The sequence below is a fragment of the Numenius arquata genome, chromosome 2, assembly GCF_964106895.1.
Source record: "Numenius arquata chromosome 2, bNumArq3.hap1.1, whole genome shotgun sequence".
NCBI classification, from domain to species: Eukaryota; Metazoa; Chordata; class Aves; order Charadriiformes; family Scolopacidae; genus Numenius; species Numenius arquata.
This window is the reverse complement of record NC_133577.1, coordinates 32,199,096-32,220,650: the sequence shown is the minus strand read 5'-3', so window position 1 is coordinate 32,220,650 and position 21,555 is coordinate 32,199,096. Positions and strand designations below refer to the sequence as shown.

General features: G+C 41.0%; 1 protein-coding gene across 1 annotated transcript; it reads left to right on the top strand.

The window, feature by feature from the left end:
• Positions 1 to 2,279: 2,279 nt before the first annotated feature.
• Positions 2,280 to 20,455, top strand: FAM98A (family with sequence similarity 98 member A). The gene is made up of 9 exons (XM_074168525.1): positions 2,280 to 2,305; positions 2,496 to 2,574; positions 5,480 to 5,628; positions 7,237 to 7,371; positions 10,032 to 10,216; positions 12,594 to 12,674; positions 14,031 to 14,147; positions 16,878 to 17,045; positions 18,555 to 20,455. The coding sequence occupies exons 2-9, from the start codon at positions 2,522 to 2,524 to the stop codon at positions 19,311 to 19,313; spliced, it is 1,647 nt and encodes a 548-aa protein (XP_074024626.1). The 5' UTR covers positions 2,280 to 2,305; positions 2,496 to 2,521; the 3' UTR covers positions 19,314 to 20,455.
• Positions 20,456 to 21,555: the final 1,100 nt, after the last annotated feature.

The window sequence follows — 21,555 nt, the reverse complement described above, 5'->3', positions numbered from 1 at the left end:
CACCCCAGTTAAAGCCCTGGTGCGAGCTGACAGCCTGAGCGACTGCTACTCCCAGAAGTAACCATTCTGCAAAGCCATGATCTCACTGCGCGATAGCAAACAAGATGATTAGTTTGTTCGAGAAGCAGATGCATGTGAAACAAAAACTAGCTGTACAGTGTCTAAGTGAATTTCTTCTAGAGAAGCCAGGACGTTGCACAATTGCCATTCACACCTCCCATGCCTCCAAAATTTGGGTGGTGAAAAACCCTATGTAGCTAGGGGAAAAAAAACCGCAAAACCACACAACAGCTAAGACAGAATGACAAAGCAATGCTGTCTTCCCTGTCCTAAGGGGAAATTCTAGCTGCCTGCTCCGGGCTAGCATCATACCTCCGACTGTTCTTCTCCCCAGCCACAAGATCCATATGGTTTTCAAGAAACCGCTGGTTCCCATAGCACAGAAAGGAAAATAAGGCAGTTGTAGAACTGAGTGATGCAGGCTGAAGTTTCCATCTTGTCCCTGCCCTGCAGTATTGGCACAACTGAATCAGAGAAATAAACAAAAGGCAGATGGAAAAAAAAAAAGACAAAAAAAGTTTAGAAATAAGGGCTCAACATTACGCCCAGAAGCAGCAGCAACTGAGGAGCAGGGGCAGACTATGGACATACAGCCCTGCATTGTACACTTCCAGCTGTGCAAGCAAGTTGAACTCAACCATTACATCAAAAAAAGTGTCACAAGCCTTCAGCCGCAGTGTTGAATTTGGGAGGAAAAAATCCAATCCCTTAAACCTGCAGTTTAGATTACCCACCCAGGCACAGCTCCCAGAGAGAACATCCGAGATGCTGTAAGTAAATCCAAAGTGAATGGACTGAAGTCAAAGCAGGCAATTCTTACAGCCGAGTTTAGCCCAGCAGTGATAAGGCAGCTTGCCAGGAGCCTTAATCTGTTTTTGTTTTTTAAAAACCTGAAATACAGCTACTCTTTACCAATACTATACAACTAGAAGCAAATATAGGAAATGCCCATACTATTCCTTTCACGTAAAGTTTTTAGTCTCTAGGATAATCTTCCCCTAAATTAGTAGATTGATCTGTCTTTAATAGCAGAACCAGTGGCTGAGCTGTCTGTTAGGGAAGAATGACTTCTTTCTAGCCCTTCAAGGTACGGTTTCTTTGTCCTCCTATCTTGAGGCTATAAGACCTCTCCTTATTTAACCACAGCTTTTCTTCCTTACGCCTGCCAAGGGTGATTTCATGAAGCACAGGCAGCCAGGGCTTGGAGCATCAGCTCATTGCTGCTGATGGACGGCAATTATTTTTGGCATGAGCGCATTTGGCTGTCTCTGGCATGGCCCAGCCATTACAACACACTCTGCTCCAGACTTCCTTCTTAGGACCGACGCTTCCTTTTTAGTAGTGCTGTGCTTTCCACGGGGCCGCTGCGTCCCGGGCAATATGGCAATGCCGATGAAGAAATTGCCTAGAAAGCGCAAGCAAAACCATCCCCTACAACCCTATAATTGAGTTTTCCATTATTAATTATGCATCTTTTACCCACATGCGTGGCTTTCCTTCCCAAGGATGCTGGCGACGGAGCAACCCAGAGAGGTGAACGGTGTGACACCATCCCCTGCCTCTGAAGCTTAAAGTAATTTTTAATAAGCTGTCAGCGCAGAGCCCTGAAGGAGTCCGGCAGGCTCTGGTACAGGCCAACGTTGCCCCGGCACCCCCCAAAGCCGCCCCACCACGGGCAGGGCACTCAGCCACCGCCGCAGCGGGACACAGGCCCCGCCAGCCCCGGCCCCTACGGCGGCCGCGAGGGCCCGCTCCTCTGCCGCACGGCATGCTGGGATTTGCGGTCCCGGTGGCGCCGCGGGGCCCGCCCTGCTGGCGAAGCGCTCGATTCCTGACGCGGTTTGACCCTCCTGCCGCTCCGTCCCCCTCCGCCTGTTGCCGCGACACCACTGGCCGCAGCACATTCCAGCGTGGGTTCCGCGGCGGGGAGGGAGGGCGCCTTCCTCCAGGGCTGCCTGACGCGCCGCCTGAACGGAAAGGTGGGATATTTGGCTCGTCCCGGGCTCCTTTCCCGCAAAAATCACCCCGGCGCCTATCCTCGCACCCGCGTTTCCGTTTAACAACGCCGTCTGGCGCGGCTGGTTAGGCGGGGACCGCCGCGGAAGGCGGCCGCGCCGATCAGGCATGGCGGCGGGGCGGCCGGGGAGAAGCCGGGTGAGGGGTCAAGCCGGGGACCTGCTCCTCCTTCCCTCCCCACCCTGACATGCCAACCCGGCAGTCGGCGGCGCAGCAACGTGTGAGCAGCGTACGTGGGGCCGCCGGGGGACGGGACGGGACGGGGTGGGGTGGGCGGCGGGGATTCCGCGCTCCCCCACACCGCAAGGCGGGGGGATGACTGTTGAGTTACCCCGTGAGACTGGGCTGGGCTTGAAGGAGGCGGCGGGTGGCGGGGCTGCGGGTGCTGACTGGGGGCGCTGAGTCCCGCTGTCGCGCAGGTTCCCTCTCCGTGCCCCGCCGCAGGATGGAGTTCGAGCTTCTGGAGAATGACGTGCTGGAGTCCCTGGAGGACCTGGGGTAGGTACCCGGGGCCGAGCGGGAGAAGGGAGTCGGTGCAGGCCGGCAGGAGGAGGGGAGCCCCGCTGCGGGACCCTGGCGCGGGGGGTGCCGCTGTCCGGCCCGGGCAGGCGGGGCTGGGGCCGCCCCGGAGGGCCGCGGCCCAGGGCAGCAGCTGGAGCGGTGCCTTTTCATCATGTGCCTTCCCCCGTATCGGGGCTGGTGGCGGTGGCGGTTGGGCTCGAGAAAAGCAGCAAGGCAGGCAGCTTTTCAGCTGTACGGCCTCTGCGAACGTTTTGCCTCTCCTTGCATGCTGATCTCCTTAATTCTCGTGATGCCATCTCATCGGTAACTCCTCCGTTCAACAGAGCAGTCCTAGCTGAGGGTGGGGAAAGGAGAAAGAAACCTTTTTAGAGAACTCAGGGGAGAGGAAAACTTTTAGGCTTCATATTTAGTGCAAAGTAATAACAAAAAAATTTGTAAGTGACACGTTTTTTTTTTTTTCTTGTTTTAAAAGATACTATATAGTGCAGGAAATATGTTGTTTAAACCTGTTACTCTGTCAGAGTCAGTAAAGCTTATATAAATATGAAAAGGAGAGCAAGGAGAATGTGCCCTACTGTAAGCTTGTATGTCTGGGAACTGTTGAGAGTTCAGAGAAGAGGCAGTTACAGTTTTATTGCTGCTGGTTCTATGCAAACATCTGTATTTACTCACATTGGCCACATTCCTGTAAATCATTTTGTGGTCAGAGTTGTTATGCTCCAACAAAGATTATATTTCCAGGCTAAACTGACAATAATAGTTCCAAAGCTTGACAAATCAGGCTTCTGTTTTGGGAGGTATTTATCTGACTGAAATGTGAAAAGGTCTCTGCTGTGATGCACCTACTGTGATTGGCTCCTTTCTTCTGCCATGTGTTTAAAAGGATATTACTCGTTCAAAGGAGTTGTGATATGTGCTCCTTATCTATGTAATTATAGACAGAAAGTGTTGCTGTTGATTTCTGACATTCTCAAATAAAGCGAGCAATGAAACCAGATTAAAAAATAAAGTCATATCAACCAAGACTGGCAACAGTGATTGAAAAGAAAAAGACACAGGGCTTCCACAGTATTGGTAACAGCTGGGAAAACTACTGCATGTGACTAAATGACTTCTGTTTCCTTGTGTCTGGGAAGACTAGGGTGTTTGAGGTTTTAAGCTTTGACGGTAGCTCCATCATCCTTCACAGTTTGACTTATTTCTTCTAACCAGATACTGAAGACGTTTCTAGTATATTGTTTGATCTGGTTTTGTTGGTTTTTTTCTAATAGCATTGGACATCAAAGGGTTGTTTGTTTCTCTTTAGATTTGTACTCGAGGTGCTCAAATAGTGGCCTCTTCTCTTTTAAGTCAGTTTGTTGAACTATTGAAAAAGCAAACAAACCAGATGGCATCATGCTACCAAAAGAGGAGCATAGCTCTAGGACCTATACAATTGGCAGGAATGGAAGGAAAAGACTGCTTGCAGTCAGGAGTCTGTAAGTTGAATGACTAGCCAAATAGATGTGTAGCTGAAGTCATAGTTATCAGAGGTACCATAGTCAAGATCTCATATCTGTCAAAGAAGAATTCTAGAAAAGGGGCCTCTGACGTGACCAGTGATTTAAATCCAGATTCTGCAAAAGCAAAAGGCTTGTCATCACTTCCCTTCTCCTTTGATCTATAACTGGATGTTTCTATTCTGAGTCCCATATGTTCCTATACATGTGTAGGTCTGAAATGTCTGTGGGATGGGAATTCAACTTTCTCTAATTAGCCTGTTGGAATTGTGTCTGGCCCACTGTGGTAATGTAGTAGGGATGCACTGTGTCAGATTAACAGCTTCCTGTCAGCTGTGAGTAGATTAACTCTGTGTCACTAATCGAGCTGCTCTGTGAGGTAAAAGTTATTTTTGAGTGTGGCTTCTTCATTTTGGTTAGATGAAGTAACAGGCCATTACAGTGAAGACAAAATCCTTTATATGTGATATTAAGCACAAAACAAAGCGTGAAGGAGAACACTTTACTTTGCTCCTTGAGAGACTTTTTTTTTTCTGCTGAGGTTTGCCAGGAGTTGACTGGACTCGCTGGGCTGCTCTGACATAGTGGGTGACTTTACCCGCTATGGGTGTTTCAGTTCATTCAGTTCATTTCATCACTCTCGGATGTCTGGTTTGGGTCAAAATTTGGGTCAATATGTCAAAATTGTATATTGCATTTTTTCTTAACTGCTCTGGTAAGGTCTGACTTTGTGCTTCCACCTGGATAATAAAGCAGTCTTCGCCCTACTCTTCCTCCCCCCCCGACAGGGGAAGGATGTTCTGAAAATGACAAATCCAATCTGTATACTCATGGTTTCTTACACTAGGCCTCATTTTGGCTTATTTTGTTTCCGCAAAGAACTAACTCTATTTTTCTTGTGCCCATTTAAGAAGGTAACTTTTCAGAAGAGGATATTATTTTGCAGAGCGCTTTTGTAACATTTGTATCAAAGGCTTTGTTTTGCATGGCAAACCTTTAATATGTGATAGGAAATGACAGAAAAGAAAAGATGCACTAGTTCAGCAGTAATTATTCGACATACTGTAAAGCAGTGTTCAAGAACGATACTTTGGAACTGCAGTTGCCCTAGATAGATATATTGTAAATGATATCTTCAAGGGATGTTTTCTGACAGTCTCTTCGGCAGCAAGCTAATGTGCATGGAAATGATGGGTTTACTCGAGCACTTTTAATATGCTTTTTCTTACAGCTTAGTGCAGGAATCTTATCAGTTCAGATGTTCATCATTGCAAACGTGATGAGGGTGTAGCTCCCAATATGTATGCAGCATAAAATAACTCTACCACAGGACACCAGTCACAGCAAATATTAATAAACTGTGCTTTTGTTTTACTTGTCAGTTACAAAGGTCCATTGTTAGATGACGGAGCGCTGGCTCAGGCAGTCTCTCGTGGAGCCAGTTCCCCTGAATTCACCAAACTCTGTGCTTGGTTGGTGTCTGAGTTACGGCTATTCTGTAAACTAGAGGAAAATGTGCAGGCAACTAACAGTAAGTAGCCATAATTCTCACACAAATGTGCATTTAATGTGTGTTCTTGCATGCTATAAAGATTTGGGTTGACAATTGTTAAGTGTATTGTACCAGGGAGTGTCATCTGCATGCTGTCAGATTTTGGATATTTTCCACCTCAAACTTGCCTAATGAGCAGCCAGTAGAGGTTGAAATAATAGTGAAGATCGAGCAGTCTTTCTTCTGACATTAGCTTTTTTTTCAGTTGGTCAACCATAAAGGTTTGTTGTTTTGGTTTTGTTTTTTTTTAAAGTTCTTGGGTGGATTTAAGGAAACGTTAGTGTTTTTTTTCTAATTAGATCATAAGAGTACTATTATTTTAATGCTTCTGTTTGTAATTTACATGTAAGAAATACCTTCTGTTCAAGGAAACATTCTCATGATTACAGTAACCATATTTTCTTTTTATTGTTGGTTGCCTTAACTGTGTGCTTACTATGTATTTTTTCCTCTTTATGAAACACTGTGAGTGTTTCAAAAAAATGTTTGTTTATCATTTTTGTGGAGGAAGCTAACCTTAGTTTTGCAAAAATGTTATTTTTGGTCAACTAGTCATGACATTCTACAGATTAAATTGTTCAATTGGTATAATAACCTGTTCTTCTGAATGTCTAGTGTATTAACTTATAATGCTTTTATGAGCTTAACTTTCAATCTACTCAGTGGCCAAAGATTGCTGCCTTTCACTTCAACGTCTGTTCTTTTCCTTTTTCTCTCTGTTTTTGACATCTCCATCCTTTATTCTTTGAGTGTATTTGACCTTCTTTCTCTGTAACAATACAACATCTTACCTCTTCTAGTAGTATAAAGTTCCTACTATACCTTTTGTGTAAAAATAACAATCCAGAAGTATTCTAACACCTATTTCAAATTCTCTAAACACAATGACATTTTATCTGTAGTACCACCAAGTCCTACCTTTGTTTTGTGTGACTTGAGTTTATAAATAACAGACATTTTTAAAAAGGGACTTCAACCCAAAGAAGACAAACTGTTACTTCTCATTTATCACTATTTGTTGCATAACTTGGCTTAACAAATTCAGATTAGATTCACTAATTTCTGACACAAATATCAGTCAAAGCTTTGGCTGACATGACCATTATTTTTAAGGGATATTGGAATGAGGTAAGATCAGTTGACAAATGTGAACTTACAAGGAGAAGTAGTAAAAATACGAGAGCTCAAAGACCGTATTATTCATGACTTTGTCAGAACTACCTAATACATTTGTAGTAGGAACAGTTAGTTGACATTTAAAATACCCCTGTAAAATTTGTGATGCTTTTAATTTCACTTTTCATTGTAGAAGTTGCCACTGGCTGTCTGTTGCAGCTGGTAAAAGCTGTCGGTGAAACATAATTTTACAATAATGAGGAATGTTATGGCTCCAAATATGTTTTGCTGTGTCTTTGAGAAACCCAAAGAATGCATTTGGCTTCCATTAAAAGCAGGATTTTAATGTTAAATAGCAACTAGAGCAAAGCATTATTTTTTTTTTTTAAAAGGTGCTATTTTTTTCTAATCATAGGCATATATATATATATATATAAGCTGTAAACAAACTATTATTCTTTTCCTTCTAAGGTCCAAACGAAGCAGAAGAATTTCAACTTGAAATGAGTGGGTTGCTGGCTGAAATGAACTGTCCGTATGCATCATTAACATCAGGAGATGTGACAAAACGCCTTCATAATCAAAAGAACTGTCTCTTGCTGCTTAGTAAGTTAAAAGGGTACTTGCAAGCAAATCTGGTTTTGTGCAAGAATCACTATTGTTTCTTATGCTTTCTGAGATACAGTTTTGTTTACCACAACTGTATTACAACAGTTACCTAAATGTGTCAGAATATTATACTTTTGGGTCTCATAAACTTAACCAGACACTTTGTAGCCAGTATATGATAGAAAATATTCTGAGTATTAACCTTATTCACATTCACTAGCAAAAAGCCTGTCCTGTTGCTTCTCAAAATGTACTCCAAAGAAGGAGTAATTTGAAGACTTCTACCACAGTTTATCCACTGAACTTTGTTTAGAAGGGTTGTAAAAGTGACCACTGCTATCAGATGCATCATCATTTTGGAGGCCCCACCATGACGACTTGCAAGGTGCACTAAGACTTGCATTTTCCTACACTCTGACAACAATTGGAATTGTTGTGAAAATGTTTTATCACAACTCCCAGTTGTTTTGGTCATCTCCCTTAGTAAATAGCTTTGATGTTACGTTCTGCTAAGTGAAAAGAAATTAGCAGTAGTAACAGTGATGTCTTCTCTTTGCTTTTTGACCCAGTGGGTCTCAATACCTAAATAGATTTTATTTCTGCTTAGGAAATCTTAGATAAGAAGAAATAATACTTAAATTTGGAAAAAGCGTGTAATGTTAATTCACATTTTAAAAAAAATTGACACTTATAAAATTTTAGAGTTGGAAATTATAATAGGAATTTTAATCTGATCTTAAATTCAACATGAACTCATGTTTTATTTGCTTCCTCAGTTGCTGCTGATACTTTAACTTTTCGAAACAGAAATTTAGTTCTGCTCTCAGCTGAGATGTAAGAAATAAATTGCAGAGTAGGTTCCTGTTTTTCAACAGTAGGAGAAAGACGAGTAGTAAGACTTAATCTGAATTTGTTTTGATAGTATGTTCAAAATGTCAGATGGAGTGAGGCAATTACTGTTTGAAATATTTTGTAGCTCAAACAATCTGCCCTTCAGCTTATTCTCTATAAGCCAAGCCATTCAATAAATTTGGCTTGTCTGCGACACACAGTTTATCCCAGAGGTCCTTTGGGATGTACGTTTTGGTAATATAAGGCCATGCTCAGAAGCCGATCTCTGGTATCCCATCTGGCAGGAATACTATGTTTACTGTCAAATGTGGAATTGAAATAGATCCCAAATGCCTTTTGTGTGTACCATGATAGCAATGCAAGAAACTTTTGCATAGCTTTCTTTACCTACATTTAGCTAACTTATTAGGTATCCTGTTGTATGTGAGCCATAAAACCAGATTATTTTCAGGAAAAACAGGATAACCCTCTTTAATGGAACGCCAGGGTATTTTACATTTTAACAAAATGCAGCACAGTTTATGTCAATTTGAAGATGTAGTAGTACTGCTGGGAGAGGAAAGCACCAGATAAACTCAGGTAGTTAGGATTGCCTTGGTGTACAGCATCACTAGAATACAATATTAAGTACTGGCATCTGCAAAAATAAAAAGTACAAGAGTTTCAGGTTGGTTCAGAACAGGTCTGCAAAAAAAATCACTATCTGGAGAACGTTTATGTCTTAAATGATAGACTTGAAAATGTCAGTCTTTATCAGCAGAGGTTGAAGGCAGCTTGAATGTGGTCTCTGAATTCTGCTGCTAGTTTCTTTTTTCAGAAGGTCCTAACAGGGTGTAAATAATTGAAAGCTGAATACGAGAAAAATCTGTATAAAGAACTGTTGAAAGAACTTACAAAGGATTCTTCGCTGCTTTACATATTTTAAGAATTTCATAATTAGTAAGGTGTTCTGTATTTTTAGCAGAAAGCTTTCAAGAGATCTGGAAGAAATTCTAGAGGTCATTAAAATGCTTTTTTTTTTTTTTAATCTTTTGATCTGTGCTGGTTTTATAGGTAACAAGCTGCTTTTGTATGGCAATGGTTTTACATCCCTGCTCACAATTATTTCTCTATCAATGCAGTATCTATTTTTCAATCCCTATTTTTAGAAATAATTATTTATAATTAGTTATTAGGAGTTGTAATGTGATGGTAGGCTCTTGCAGTTCTGATATTGAAGAGCACTGCAGGCATTCTAGCTTCTGTTTCATCAGATACTGCCTTTCTTTCTGGAATTATTATAAACCTGAATTCTCAATAGTGCTTTTAAAAGTGGGTTTATTTTTCCACTCTATGTTTTGCCTGGGGAAGTAGAGGAGATTCATCCAACATTTCACTTACCTCATTTCCTTGCTTTGTTTCCTAGAGCCTCAAGGAGTGCTTGCTTGTCTAGCTTAAAGTGCATGTCCTAGTCCCTCATCCTGCTTATTTCCATGTTCCTAGTCTCCTGTCTTTGCTGGGCAAAGCCTGAAGGAAGAGCTGTGCTCTGTTGAACTCTGTGATAAATACCTGTCAGAATCATAGGGATCTTTTCCAGGCTTTAATTGCTTCTACTAAACCTTTCCCCTCTTTGTTGTGTTTCTAGCATTGGGCTTAGTGATTATTAGAAATATGAGTGTTCTGTGGATACCAAAATTATAGCCCTAACTCTTTCTAAAACAGTCCATATGCACATTTGTTGGTTGTAAGCACTTGAGTTCTCACTGGTTCTAAAGTAATTTAACTCGGCTATATCTGATGATGAAATCTAATTTTTCTTACCCCAGCATACCTCATCTCAGAACTGGAAGCTGCCAGAATGCTGTGTGTGAACGCCCCTCCTAAAAAAGCACAGGAAGGAGGTGGCAGTGAAGTCTTTCAGGAGCTAAAAGGCATATGTATTGCTTTAGGCATGTCCAAGCCTCCAGCCAACATAACGATGTTCCAGTTCTTCAGTGGAATTGAAAAAAAAGTAAGATCCAAAGGAACAAAACTAGAATATTTATGATGTTACTGTTTTGATGGAAAATCGTTCTGCTACCAGGGAGAGATTTGCCTCTTGTGAAACTCCAGTGTTTGAAATGTGAAGGAAAGCTAACATGGTTTACATGCCAAGACTCAGGATTTTAAATTAATTTAAAGGCTTTTTCCATGCCAAGGTGTGAGGTCGGGGACTACTGCTATCATTGCCTTATGGGGTGAGGTATTTCTTACTCTGCTCTAGGTTTTAATGTGATCACCTGTTGCAGAAGACATGGAAAATGCTGAGCTTAGGCCTCAGGAAGAACATTAAGGAGAAGCGTATTCCAAGAAATACACCTAAACAAATTTTTACAGGAACCTACTGTTTTAAAAATGTTTAGGTTAAAGGTGGTGTAACTAAAGTCAAGTTTACACCTTTTCCCTAAGGCTTCATCAGTTCTTGTGGTTCCATTTATTTTTGTTCCTTTATATGTATGTGTTCTCTAATTGTTGTGGGTTTTTTTTTTTAAAGAAATTTACTTTTGTTCAAGTAATTTTTGTAAAGCAGTGAAATGGAGTGGACTGTCCAGCACATGGACCAAAGGTGGGGGACAAAGTTTTTAAGTTATGTTAAGTAACTTAACTTGCAGGATAGGGGAGAGTAGAGCAGCAGAAGAGAACCTCTGTGAACTTTAAAGAATGGATGTGATTACAAAGCTCCCCAAAATACTTTCAGAGAAGTTTTTTGACTAACCTTTTAGTTGCATTGTACTTAAGCAAAACCCATCAACTGAAAATAGTGCTTTGTTTCTTTGCAAGAAATCAGTTTGGATTGACCTGTTTAAGAAGAGGAGGATGGTCTTCCAGCAGAAGTCCAAGGTGTAGAAATGGAAGCAGTTTGTTTGCTGGTTTTTGCATTGTCACAGGCATTAAATAGTTAGGTACACGAGAAATCTGTGCTTCCATTTTCTGTAAAAGATGGAAAATACTCATAACAGTGAACAAGGCTAGTAAGCCTTACTGGTGAAAGAGACTATAAAAATACAGAATACAAAGTAGATCAAAATCTTAATCTGGCAATTCTGTTGTTTTACTAATTGAGTTTTCTTTTACATTGTCTTACAAGGTTAAATTAATGTTATTGCATTGATTTGTATCCATAGGTGGTTATAATAAAAAAAAAAAACCCTGAACAATCCTCAAAGTATAATAAAATACATCAGGCATTTCTAACTTACAGAGTTTTTTAGAAATCTTATATAGCTGTGGTGCTTACAGTTCGAACAGCTCAGATGTTGATAATATTTGAGAAGGAGAAAGTAAAGCTGACTAATAACTGATAAACTTATTTCACTTTGTAAATGAAAATACATCACAGTTGAGCAAAATGTTAAATAACATAGAGTGAAAAACTTACTCTTGACTCTAAGAACATAGTTAGAACAAGCGATCCCCCTAAAGTTTTCTTGTTTTTTAACAACTGAGTCTTAGAATGGCAGTATGTGAAAAATCAAGCTTCCTGTTTCTTTGCACATACATAGTACAGTTTGGAGTAGGTTCTTTGTATAATTGACTCTCTTTGTTAATGATCCATCACATTAAAAAAAGAAACTGCTGATACTTGAATGAACTGGTACCTCTGCTATTCTGGAAGCACTTCGTTTTAAAGTCTTCAAGTTAAACATACTGGGCTCAGCACCTCTGGAAAACCAGGTCACTGAATGTGTTAAATCAACTGCTGGAATGAACAGCCAAGAAAGTTGAAAAGTGCGGTTTGCAGCAGTGGAAAAGTGAAGTTCCATAACTCCAACCTGCTTTGATCCAAGTTTTTGTCACTGCTACTCCATTTCTTCCCTCTGAAGTCCTCACAAATTTTGAGATGGGAAAGATAACCTAAGTTTTGTCCAAACATTTAAAATGCAAATTAAATTTAAATTTTCATACTGAAGATTTTGTCCTTTTGATTGTAAAGAGGGATCCTTCTTTAGATTGTGTTACATTTCACATAGTCTCAATACGACCATTTTTATAGAAGCGTGGATTATTTTTTTTTTTTTAGTTAAAGAGATGACGTGTAGGGTAATTACTCTGTTTTCAAGGGGAGCTGTACCTCATGGAATCTTTCTATTTTAACTGTAGATATACTTTATAGTCCCTCTTAATTTTTAAATAATTATAGCCAAGGCTACCAGAAATATAAAAACAGTTGCTTTCCAAGAGAAGTGTGCTTGATTCTCTGTCCCAGAGAAAACAACTTGATATTGGAGGTTGCTCTGCCATGCCATCTAAGAGTCCTCCCCTGTAATTTGAATCTTGAAAAGCTGATATATATATTTTATTTTTTATTTTTTTTTAGCCAGTGCTTATATTTTTATGTCTCCTAACAGCTGAAGGAAACCCTAGCAAAGGTTCCGCCTAATCATGTTGGAAAACCTTTATTGAAGAAGCAACTGGGACCAGCTCACTGGGTAAGTAGTTGCAGGTATTAGAGCCTGTTTCCATTTTTCAGGTATATAAAGTGTTGATCTTGATTCTGTGTGTAATGCTGCAAAGTGATTTTTCTTATCTCTTTCTGAAGATAAGACAATTTCTTGCAGTATTTTATATATATGTTGGTACAATAAATGTTCAGCAACTGATAGGATCTTAGACTCATGAATCTGTATGTCTGGATGCGGGCAAAGGTTTTTCAAAATAAAGAAGATATGCAGTAGTGGTGCTGACCTGCATGCGTGTGCAGTAGCTTTATCCTTCCTCTCCTTCTCCTTCCATCACTGTCTGTGTGACCTAGCCTTGCTGAGTTGGTGTCACATCCCCTCCTGTGGCTTCTTTCCAGCTAACCTGTGAGTCTTCCCATCATTTCGTCCTCTGTCTTGTCCTGCTGGAGTAGTCTGCTTCCTTCATAGCCTCTTCTCCAAGAAGCAGTGAGTGTGCAAGTGGAAGCTGGGAGAGGCGATGCTCCCAGGTAGCAGAACTGCAATCATCTCCAGCTGGGTTTTGTCACCTGCTGTTCGAGAAGGATGGTGCCTGTGTTAGATACTGCTGCTGCACCAGTACAAAGCTATGGCTACTGCTGCAAGACTCAGAGTCTCTCTCTCCTGTCACTTGCTTAAGGTTGAACTCATCTCCCAACAGTCTGCTTCCTTCGATGCTTGTGTTGTTGAGGCTGAAAGTGGGCCCCAACACCCCCCTCCAGCCAGGCTGCAGTCAATACACAAATGATTTCCTTAATGGTGCATATCTTAACTATTGCTCTGACTAGACCACTGTCGGCTACCAGGTGTGTTTCTAGTGATGGTTTTTCCCTGTAGGGCACTTTGATGTCTTATCTGTATGCAGATTGCGCTTTAATCAAGATTCTCTTACAGTACTTTACTTACTTTTAGTCATCTATCTTTGTCCTTAAGCTTACTACTTTTTAAGAAGGCAAGGACACCCTCGTCCCTAGGACTTACCTGTGTCCTTGCATCTCATTCAGCTTCTTGCATGTAGCATTTTCCTGCTTTTGCTTCTCTGTCCTGGTGTGTGTTGAGAAATTCCTCAGCAGTGCATGCAGTTTTTATGTCCCTTCTGAAAAATAGCTGTGTCGCTAGAAATGGTAGAAGGCTGAATGTGAGGATAACAGAGCCTTTGAAGCCTTCAGGAAAACAGTGTCAGCAGGCATAGCTTGCTGTGGGCCCGTCTGACAAGATGAATAATTGTGGGCTTAAGCCTTGCTTAATCTCTCTTGTGTGTCTTACTCTCTTCCATCCACATAGTTTATTATTTTAAGTAAAGCATTTTATCTATAATCTGTAGGTTATGTTTGCAAATTTTTGTTTCAGGAAAAAATTGAAGCGATTAATCAAGCCATAGTCAACGAATACGAAGTCCGAAGAAAACTGCTAGTCAAACGTTTGGATGTTACTGTGCAGTCCTTTGGCTGGTCAGATAGAGCTAAGGTACAAACAACTTGCTGTGAAGTCCTGGTTGATGGTAACGCTTTATAATAAGTATCTCTGGAAAACTGCTTCATTGTTTCATCCTTTACCAGTAAGAAACAGCCACAGGAGTTGTCTGGTTTTGGTTTGAGTTGCTGGAGAAGTTTATGACAATGTAAGGTGACTAAAAAAATTTCACTTAAAACTGATTCGTTGGATTTTTAAAAAGTACCTAAAATGAGAAGATGGACTGTGTGTGACTATACACCAAAGCCAAAACATACAGTTAAATAGGCCACTAGACAGACATACTAAGAGGACATTACTGATCCAGCCATTTGCGGTCAGAGTGCCATAATGTGAATCATTAAGTGCTGTGTCTGTGTGATGGTAGAAAAACACCTTCCTGTTGACCATCCCTTACTTTGTGCTGTCGACAGTGATCAGATTTCCTTAACTCAAAGTGTGTCTGCAGGCACAACTCCACAGATGCACATGAGAAAAGCTGCTAAGGCACTACTTTTTCTTACCTCATAGACAGGGTAATATTTTATGTGCGTCTTTTGTCTTTGAACTGTGCAAGTAGCTGTGACATGACGTCTGTTCTCTCTGAGTATATGATACGTATTCTGCTTTTAAAAATAATTACATGGTTTCCCCGTTTACTGTATTTCATAGTGAAAAAGGAATGACAAGATTTAAAAAATAGTGCATATCATTTATTTTCTAGGGCCAAGCCAGATCTGCTAACATGCTGTTAAATATGCTGCTGGCAGTGTTTGAGACTGAGTTATTAGTGATAAACAGTGACACGTGAATCGTCAAGTGTTTTTTCTTGATAAATGATGTATTCAAAAAGCAACTGTATTTTAATAATAAACTGTGACCTCTCCCCTCTTCTGTTTCATCACCTGAGCAGGACTTCTACTGGTGTCCTGTCTCTTAAACCTTGTATTCTTCAGGTTTTTTAGTAGATGATTGAAGAACTATCTGATTATTGAATGTTTTAATAGTGAATATTGAATAGTTTTAATAGGCAAAAGCATGTGTTAGGTTAAAAACCAGGGACTTCGAATTGTGTTATAGCTTTGGCATCCAAAGCCATGTTTGGGTTTGTTTTTTTCGAGGAGAATTCTTAAATGTTTTTGAACTTGAGTAGCTACATGAAATCCTTTCACAAAACTCACAAATTGTATATGTGTATTTATGTGCATTGAAATGCAAATCTAAATTTTTAGGACCATAACAATACGAAATTGGAAAATGTGGCTATGGTGTTCAGAGATGCAATACAGTTTGTTTTAGCAGTAACTTTTAGCAATACTTTAATACGTGATGGTAATTTTTTTTTTATTTTAAAATTTGAAAAGTATCAGAATTCATTAGTATAACTAAATAGTTACTTCTCCAGATAGTAGAAACACCATTAAAGGATTTATTAGAGGGGTTTTAAGTTCAAAAATTTCAAGTTTCACCTAAAAGAATCATCATAGCACCAAAATACTGTGCTCAGAGCTCAATCAAACTTGCAAGGGAAAAACATACTACTGCTCTGTTGAATCCTGTTGCTTTTCCTGTCTTTAGTGAGTGTCAGCTAAATGATGTGCATGTTTTCCTTCACTTTGAATAAAACCTGTTCAACTTGTAATATAAAGGTAGAAGCTTTTGGTTCTAGAAACTTAGCACTGAGTCACTTGGAAATGCATACTTTCAGTTCTTCCCTAGTTCCAGTTTTTTGCCTTTAGATGGAAAATAGGATTTTAAGATTTTAAAATTTTCTCCTGAGCTCTTGCCATGTCAAGAGATTTTTTTTTTTTTGGAAAATCTGGTTTGCCTGAGCCCCTGCTGCCATCTGGGAGCTCAGAGAAAAAGCAACCCTTTTGTCTGTCTGCAGATTGCAATCCGGTTTATCCTAACTGCATTACACATTATACTCTGTTGATAACTGAAGATACATGTAACTCGTGTTAACTCATGGCTGGTATCACAGATTTCTGTTGTGTCTGTCAGTTGGAAAACTGCTGGCATTCTTTTAAGATGGTCAGAAAAGCCAGTATGGTTAATACTGGCCAAAAAGCAGTAGAGGAAGAGAGACTGCATACAAGGCAAAGTTGAAGTGTAGGATCTCATTTCTAGCTTGAGCACTACATATGCCAGACTAAGGACTGAATTAGAACAAGCACTTGAGAGCTTTACTTCTTGTCAAGTACCTCTTGTCAGTGCCTCTTGATGGCTTGCCTTTGCAAAGAAGCTGACTGGAACGTGGATGTGAAAGAGTTAACACAGCCTTTTTCTGCTGATCGAGTGCTGGAGATAAGGTGATGCTAGCCTAACTGGAATGGGTCAGGGTGCAGGCACGGGAGGAGGTCTGGAGGCTGGGCACAGATGTGGTTTGCTTTCAGTATCTTGTAGACATTAGCAGTAATTCATGTAATTACATGACACACTGCTATTCTGTGTTTGATTGAGAGTAATACAGTCTGCATATATATATTGTTAATCTTAAAATTGTCAGATCAATGTCTAGTCAGTTCAGTCAGAATAGTTTCTAATACTACTTAAATTGACAAATGCTAGCTTTGTTGCAGTGATTGTTAGTTCCAAAGGGGTTCTTGCTGTTTCTATATCAATTTTTGTTCTATTTGCAGCAGTGTCTTGTTCTTCGGTGTTGATTTCATACTTTTGGTGAGGTGCCCCATTGCTTTCCTATTACTTTAGCTGTCTGGGCTTTGTTTTCTTTCTCTCCCACAGAGTCAAACAGAAAAACTGGCTAAAGTCTACCAGCCAAAACGTGCCCTCTTATCTACTAAGTGCACTATTTCCATTGCAAATCTCTTGGCAGCTCGGCAGGATCTGTCAAAGATTATGAGAACAAGCAGTGGGTCCATCCGAGAGAAGACAGCATGTGCCATTAATAAGGTAACTTTGGTGACAAATGGCTTGTTCTGTTATGAATATTTAAGTAATTTGAATGTAGTAATAAATCCTACTTTTTTTTATAAAGGATAAGAAACTTGGTGTTTATGTACTCCAGATATGCATCAGTGCATGATGAGAATTGCAGTTTCAGCTGTTTGGGTTCAGAGTGTCCCTTCTTAGGAGCAGTAAAAACTTGCTAAAATATCTTTGATTACTTCAAAGGAGTAGGTGTGTCCTGTCTTTTCAAAATTACCGATGTCATTACACTGCTGCTACCTAATCTATGATTCTAATTCTGTCACTGTGTCTAAAATAATACTAACATAATAACTATGTTTCTGGTCTATATAAATAGAATGTATTACGATCACAAAGCAAGGAGCTCACAGGTTAAGTTAGTGTAGTTTTAGCAGTGACATAGCAGGAATACAATTTAGACTAAGCAATTTCACTTGTTTCAAAAATTACGATTTTACGGGAGTAACAGGCTCACAAAAGTAGATGAGCTGAACTCGAAGCTCAGTAGTGATGTACAGCGGTGTACTTGGCACTTTAAAATCTGTGGGTGACATGCATGCTTTTCTCCATTTTGGGTACCAGTTGTATTTCAGGTAATATTTTAATCAATTTACAATGGAATGCTGGTGTGCTCATTTGACCACCCCCCTCCAGCCCAAATAACTTTTACACCTTTTTAGTGTAGTTGGAGTGTGGAATGTAAAAGAAATTTAATGGAAGACAGGTGTGACTGTCGTGAGACTGTAGGTGTGTGTTACTAGGAATGCAATACTGCCCTGCTGCTAATCCATATCCATTTAACTTATCTCCATTTTCAATATTAAATGTTTTTCAGGACAGTATCATAAAGTTACAAGTAACCTGCTTCTATTTAAGTTTTTCTCTTACATCACTTGAAGCAATGCAAGTGTCCCATTTTAAGTCTTGCTAAATGGCACAGCACCCTTGGACAGCTAAAGACCATCTAGAGGCTTGCTCAACTCTGGTCAGCACTGTCCAATGCCTGTTTGTTGGTGTGTCAACACCAAGTTTGTCTCTGTGAGTCCTTACTGAAAAATAAAAATCTTTGCACTTGTTTTACCAAAGATAGCATCTTAGTAAATGGCTTCTACAGCAATTCAGAGCACTCACTAGCAGAGAGACTGTGTTACACTGTACTTTAGTTGTTTGAGATTAGGAGTCTGCACTTGTAAACAGTTTAGTTTACATCTGTATTGATGTATTGACACCGCCTCTACTGGTGTGCCTGCTGTTTGAACAAAAAAACCCCAGGCCTCCAGACTTCTTAGCAGTGCTTAAGAGTCCTAGCTAATCCCTGTTAAATTTTTATTAGTTGGAGGCAAAGGTCTGTCACATTTAAACACAGAAGTTTGCCTTGATGAAGTTCTCTGGATGCGATAAACCTTGAGCAGCTGCTGTTTGTATCGGTAAGTGTGGCTTTTCTGTGAGGTGTTACAACTCCTACAGCAGTTTTCCCTTTTCCTTTTGCAGGTGCTAATGGGCAGAGTGCCTGACAGAGGAGGAAGGCCCAATGAAATTGAACCGCCACCTCCTGAGATGCCACCATGGCAGAAAAGACCAGAGTCTGGTTCACAACAAGGTGGTGGCAGAGGAGGAAGAGGTGGCTACGAATCCTCATATGGAGGGCGAGGAGGTTATGACCATGGAGGTCACGACCGAGGAGGAAGAGGAGGCTATGACTCATCATATGGGGGGCGAGGAGGTCACGAGCAAGGAAGCCATGATCGAGGGGGACGAGGAGGACGTGGTGGTTATGATCATGGCGGCAGAGGCGGTGGCAGAGGAAACAAGCTTCAAGGAGGCTGGACAGATGGTGGAGGTGGTGGCTACCAGGATGGCGGCTACAGAGAGAGCAACTACAGAGATGCAGGTTTTCAAACAGGTGGCTACCACAGTGGTGGTGGCGGTGGTGGCTACCAAGGAGGAGGCTATGGTGGCTACCAGTCGTCTTCATATTCAGGAAGTGGCTACCAAGGGGGTGGTGGTGGCGGCTACCAGCAAGACAACAGATACCAAGATGGTGGGTCCCACAGTGACCGAGGGGGTGGGCGTGGAGGAGGGAGGGGTGGCCGTGGTGGTCGTGGTGGCCGTGGAGGTCAAGGAGGAGGCTGGGGGGGCAGAGGTGGCCAGAACTTTAATCAAGGGGGGCAGTTTGAGCAGCACTTCCAGCATGGAGGTTATCAGTATAATCAGTCTGGCTTTGGACAAGGAAGACACTTCACAAGCTGAGGCTGCAAAAAACTTCTGTTTCAGCAGAGCTCATGTAATAGAAACCCGGTTTCAGAGGCCTGGTTTAATCGCTGCTTGAATCAGTGCAGGTTTGTACATGTCAGGTAGAATCTCTTTGGGTAGGATGTTTTGCATTGAGCAAAGAACAACTTTCTGTAGATCTCTTCTTCTCCCCACCCCCCAACCTATCTGAATTAAATGCATTGTCACTGCACCCTGAACATCAACTAATAGCCATGCTTTTTAGATGTTGGACTGATTCCCTGTGCTCAAAACACTTTTGTTCTGAAACTACCTGCTGTGTTTGCCTACTGCTTTCATTTAGAGAAATATCAAGGCCTGTCTGGTCAAATTTGTTTGATATAATCCACAATAGAACTTCTGCAATTTTCCCCCTAATCATTGCTCAATTACATGTTCTAAAACCAGTTCTGAGTGTTGCTTTTTGGCTTGCTGGCCTCTTGTTTAGTCACAAAGATGTTACACACACGTGTGTGTGTGTGCGCACAGTGAACTTCCTCTGACAAACAGGTGTTTTGTCTATTGTATGAGCTCTGCTGTGGATGCCATGTTCGGTAGCCTTATCTCCCGCTAAACAAAGTTTTCCCACCTGCCCAACTCTGAAGACTGACTGCCGCCAAAATCTGCAAAGATCATTTAAAACTAAGCTAAATTGTGAACCGATAGCGTGTGTAGGCCTGTAGTTAGTTGTAGCAATTCAAACTGACCTGCATCCATCCAAAACAAGTTGCTCCTCCTCCAAACCTTATTTTTACTTGAAATCAACTAGAAGAAATGACAAACTGAAATTTATTTTATTGGCAAGTTAATACCACTGGCTCAGCAAATCTAGGGCAATTTGGTTTGGGGGTTGTCTTTTTAAAGAAATGCACTACGGCCTGGGAAGATTAGTTCCTGCCTGGAGGAAGCCCTTTTATTATTGCTGCAGAAAACGAAGCCTGGCTGAGTTTGATGTTCTGATGTTGTTGGTTTGGTTTTGGGTTTTTTTTTTTTCTTTACTGAAAGCCACATAATGCTTCTTGCTGGGTTTTTTGTGTACATAAACATTGTCAAGCTGTGAAAGAAAATGGCTGAAGGTGTGCTGTTGTATAAAAGGTGAGCAATAAAAGTATCTGTATGTTCCCTTTGCTTTAGTTTCTTTTCCTTCTTGATAGTAAAAACCAGTTTTTACAGTAGCTGGGAATTCATGGGGATGTCTGTCTGCATCTATTTTACATTTTAATCTATTTTAGATGTTCTAGTCTTCCCAGCCGAACTGTACATTCTGCCCCTTAGAAGCTGTCAGAACAGGAGAGGATGGGAGGAATTGATCTTCAATTGCTCTGGGTTTTCTATTGCTCCCTCTAAACTGGTGTAGCAGCACAGCCTCGCTCTTGGAGGTGGCTGTGTCAAGTTATTCTTAACCAATGTGAGCACCCATCTCCCAGGCTGTGTTCCTGCATGCCGTGTGAATGTGGTGTGCCGCTTCTGGGAACTCTCCTGATGCTCTCCACCCTTGTGGAAAATGTAGGTTCCCGCTACTGTGCTGGGATGGTTGCAGCAGAGACTGTGCTGATGGCAGAGTCTCTGCCTGCCTGAAGTGCCCTTGGGGCTGAATCCAAGTTGATGCAAGCAGGAGAAGTTCCTTGGATTACAGAAATAACATGAGCATTTGAGAGAATCTATGTAACACCGGTGTTGCTGTAATCCAAGCTAATCATGTAAATGAGCTGATAATAGAACTGGTTTCCTTCTATTTCAGTCTATGATCAACCTGAAAATCTCTAGGTGGCCACTAGATGCTGCTAGTGATTCACAGGCTGGAAGGGAAGGTCTCTGCGAAAGGCTCTTTGGAATCTGTCCTGTCTCTTTTTTGAATGCTTCAGACAAATTTAACGAGCCCGACAAGGGAAAAGTTTTCCATATTGAATCCAAGTCTTTAGGGGTTACTGATCTATCTCGGCACGATACAGTTCAAATTATGAACATTGAAAAATGAATGTTGCTGCTTCACAAAGGTATTGGTGATTTCTTACAGTGGGATGCTCCAGAGGAGATATCTCCCTTGTGTGTAATGCCTTGTTGTGAGCATTAGGTGGTGACTAACTGCAATCATGCAAAAATAAAGTGGGTTTGTGGGTGTGTGGTTTTTTTGGGTTTGTTTTTTTTTTTTCAAGAATTTAAGATTCCTACAACTGGGCCAGCCCTGGATTGGTAAAGGTAGAGAGATTGACAGAGTTAA

Bases quoted from the DNA above. Each gene is read 5' to 3' on its own strand.
- FAM98A (XM_074168525.1), top strand. From the start codon at position 2,522: ATGGAGTTCGAGCTTCTGGAGAATGACGTGCTGGAGTCCCTGGAGGAC. The intron at 2,575-5,479 runs GTAGGTACCCGG...TTTACTTGTCAG, and splicing joins GAGTCCCTGGAGGACCTGGG to TTACAAAGGTCCATTGTTAG. The intron at 14,148-16,877 runs GTACAAACAACT...TCTCTCCCACAG, and splicing joins GCTGGTCAGATAGAGCTAAG to AGTCAAACAGAAAAACTGGC.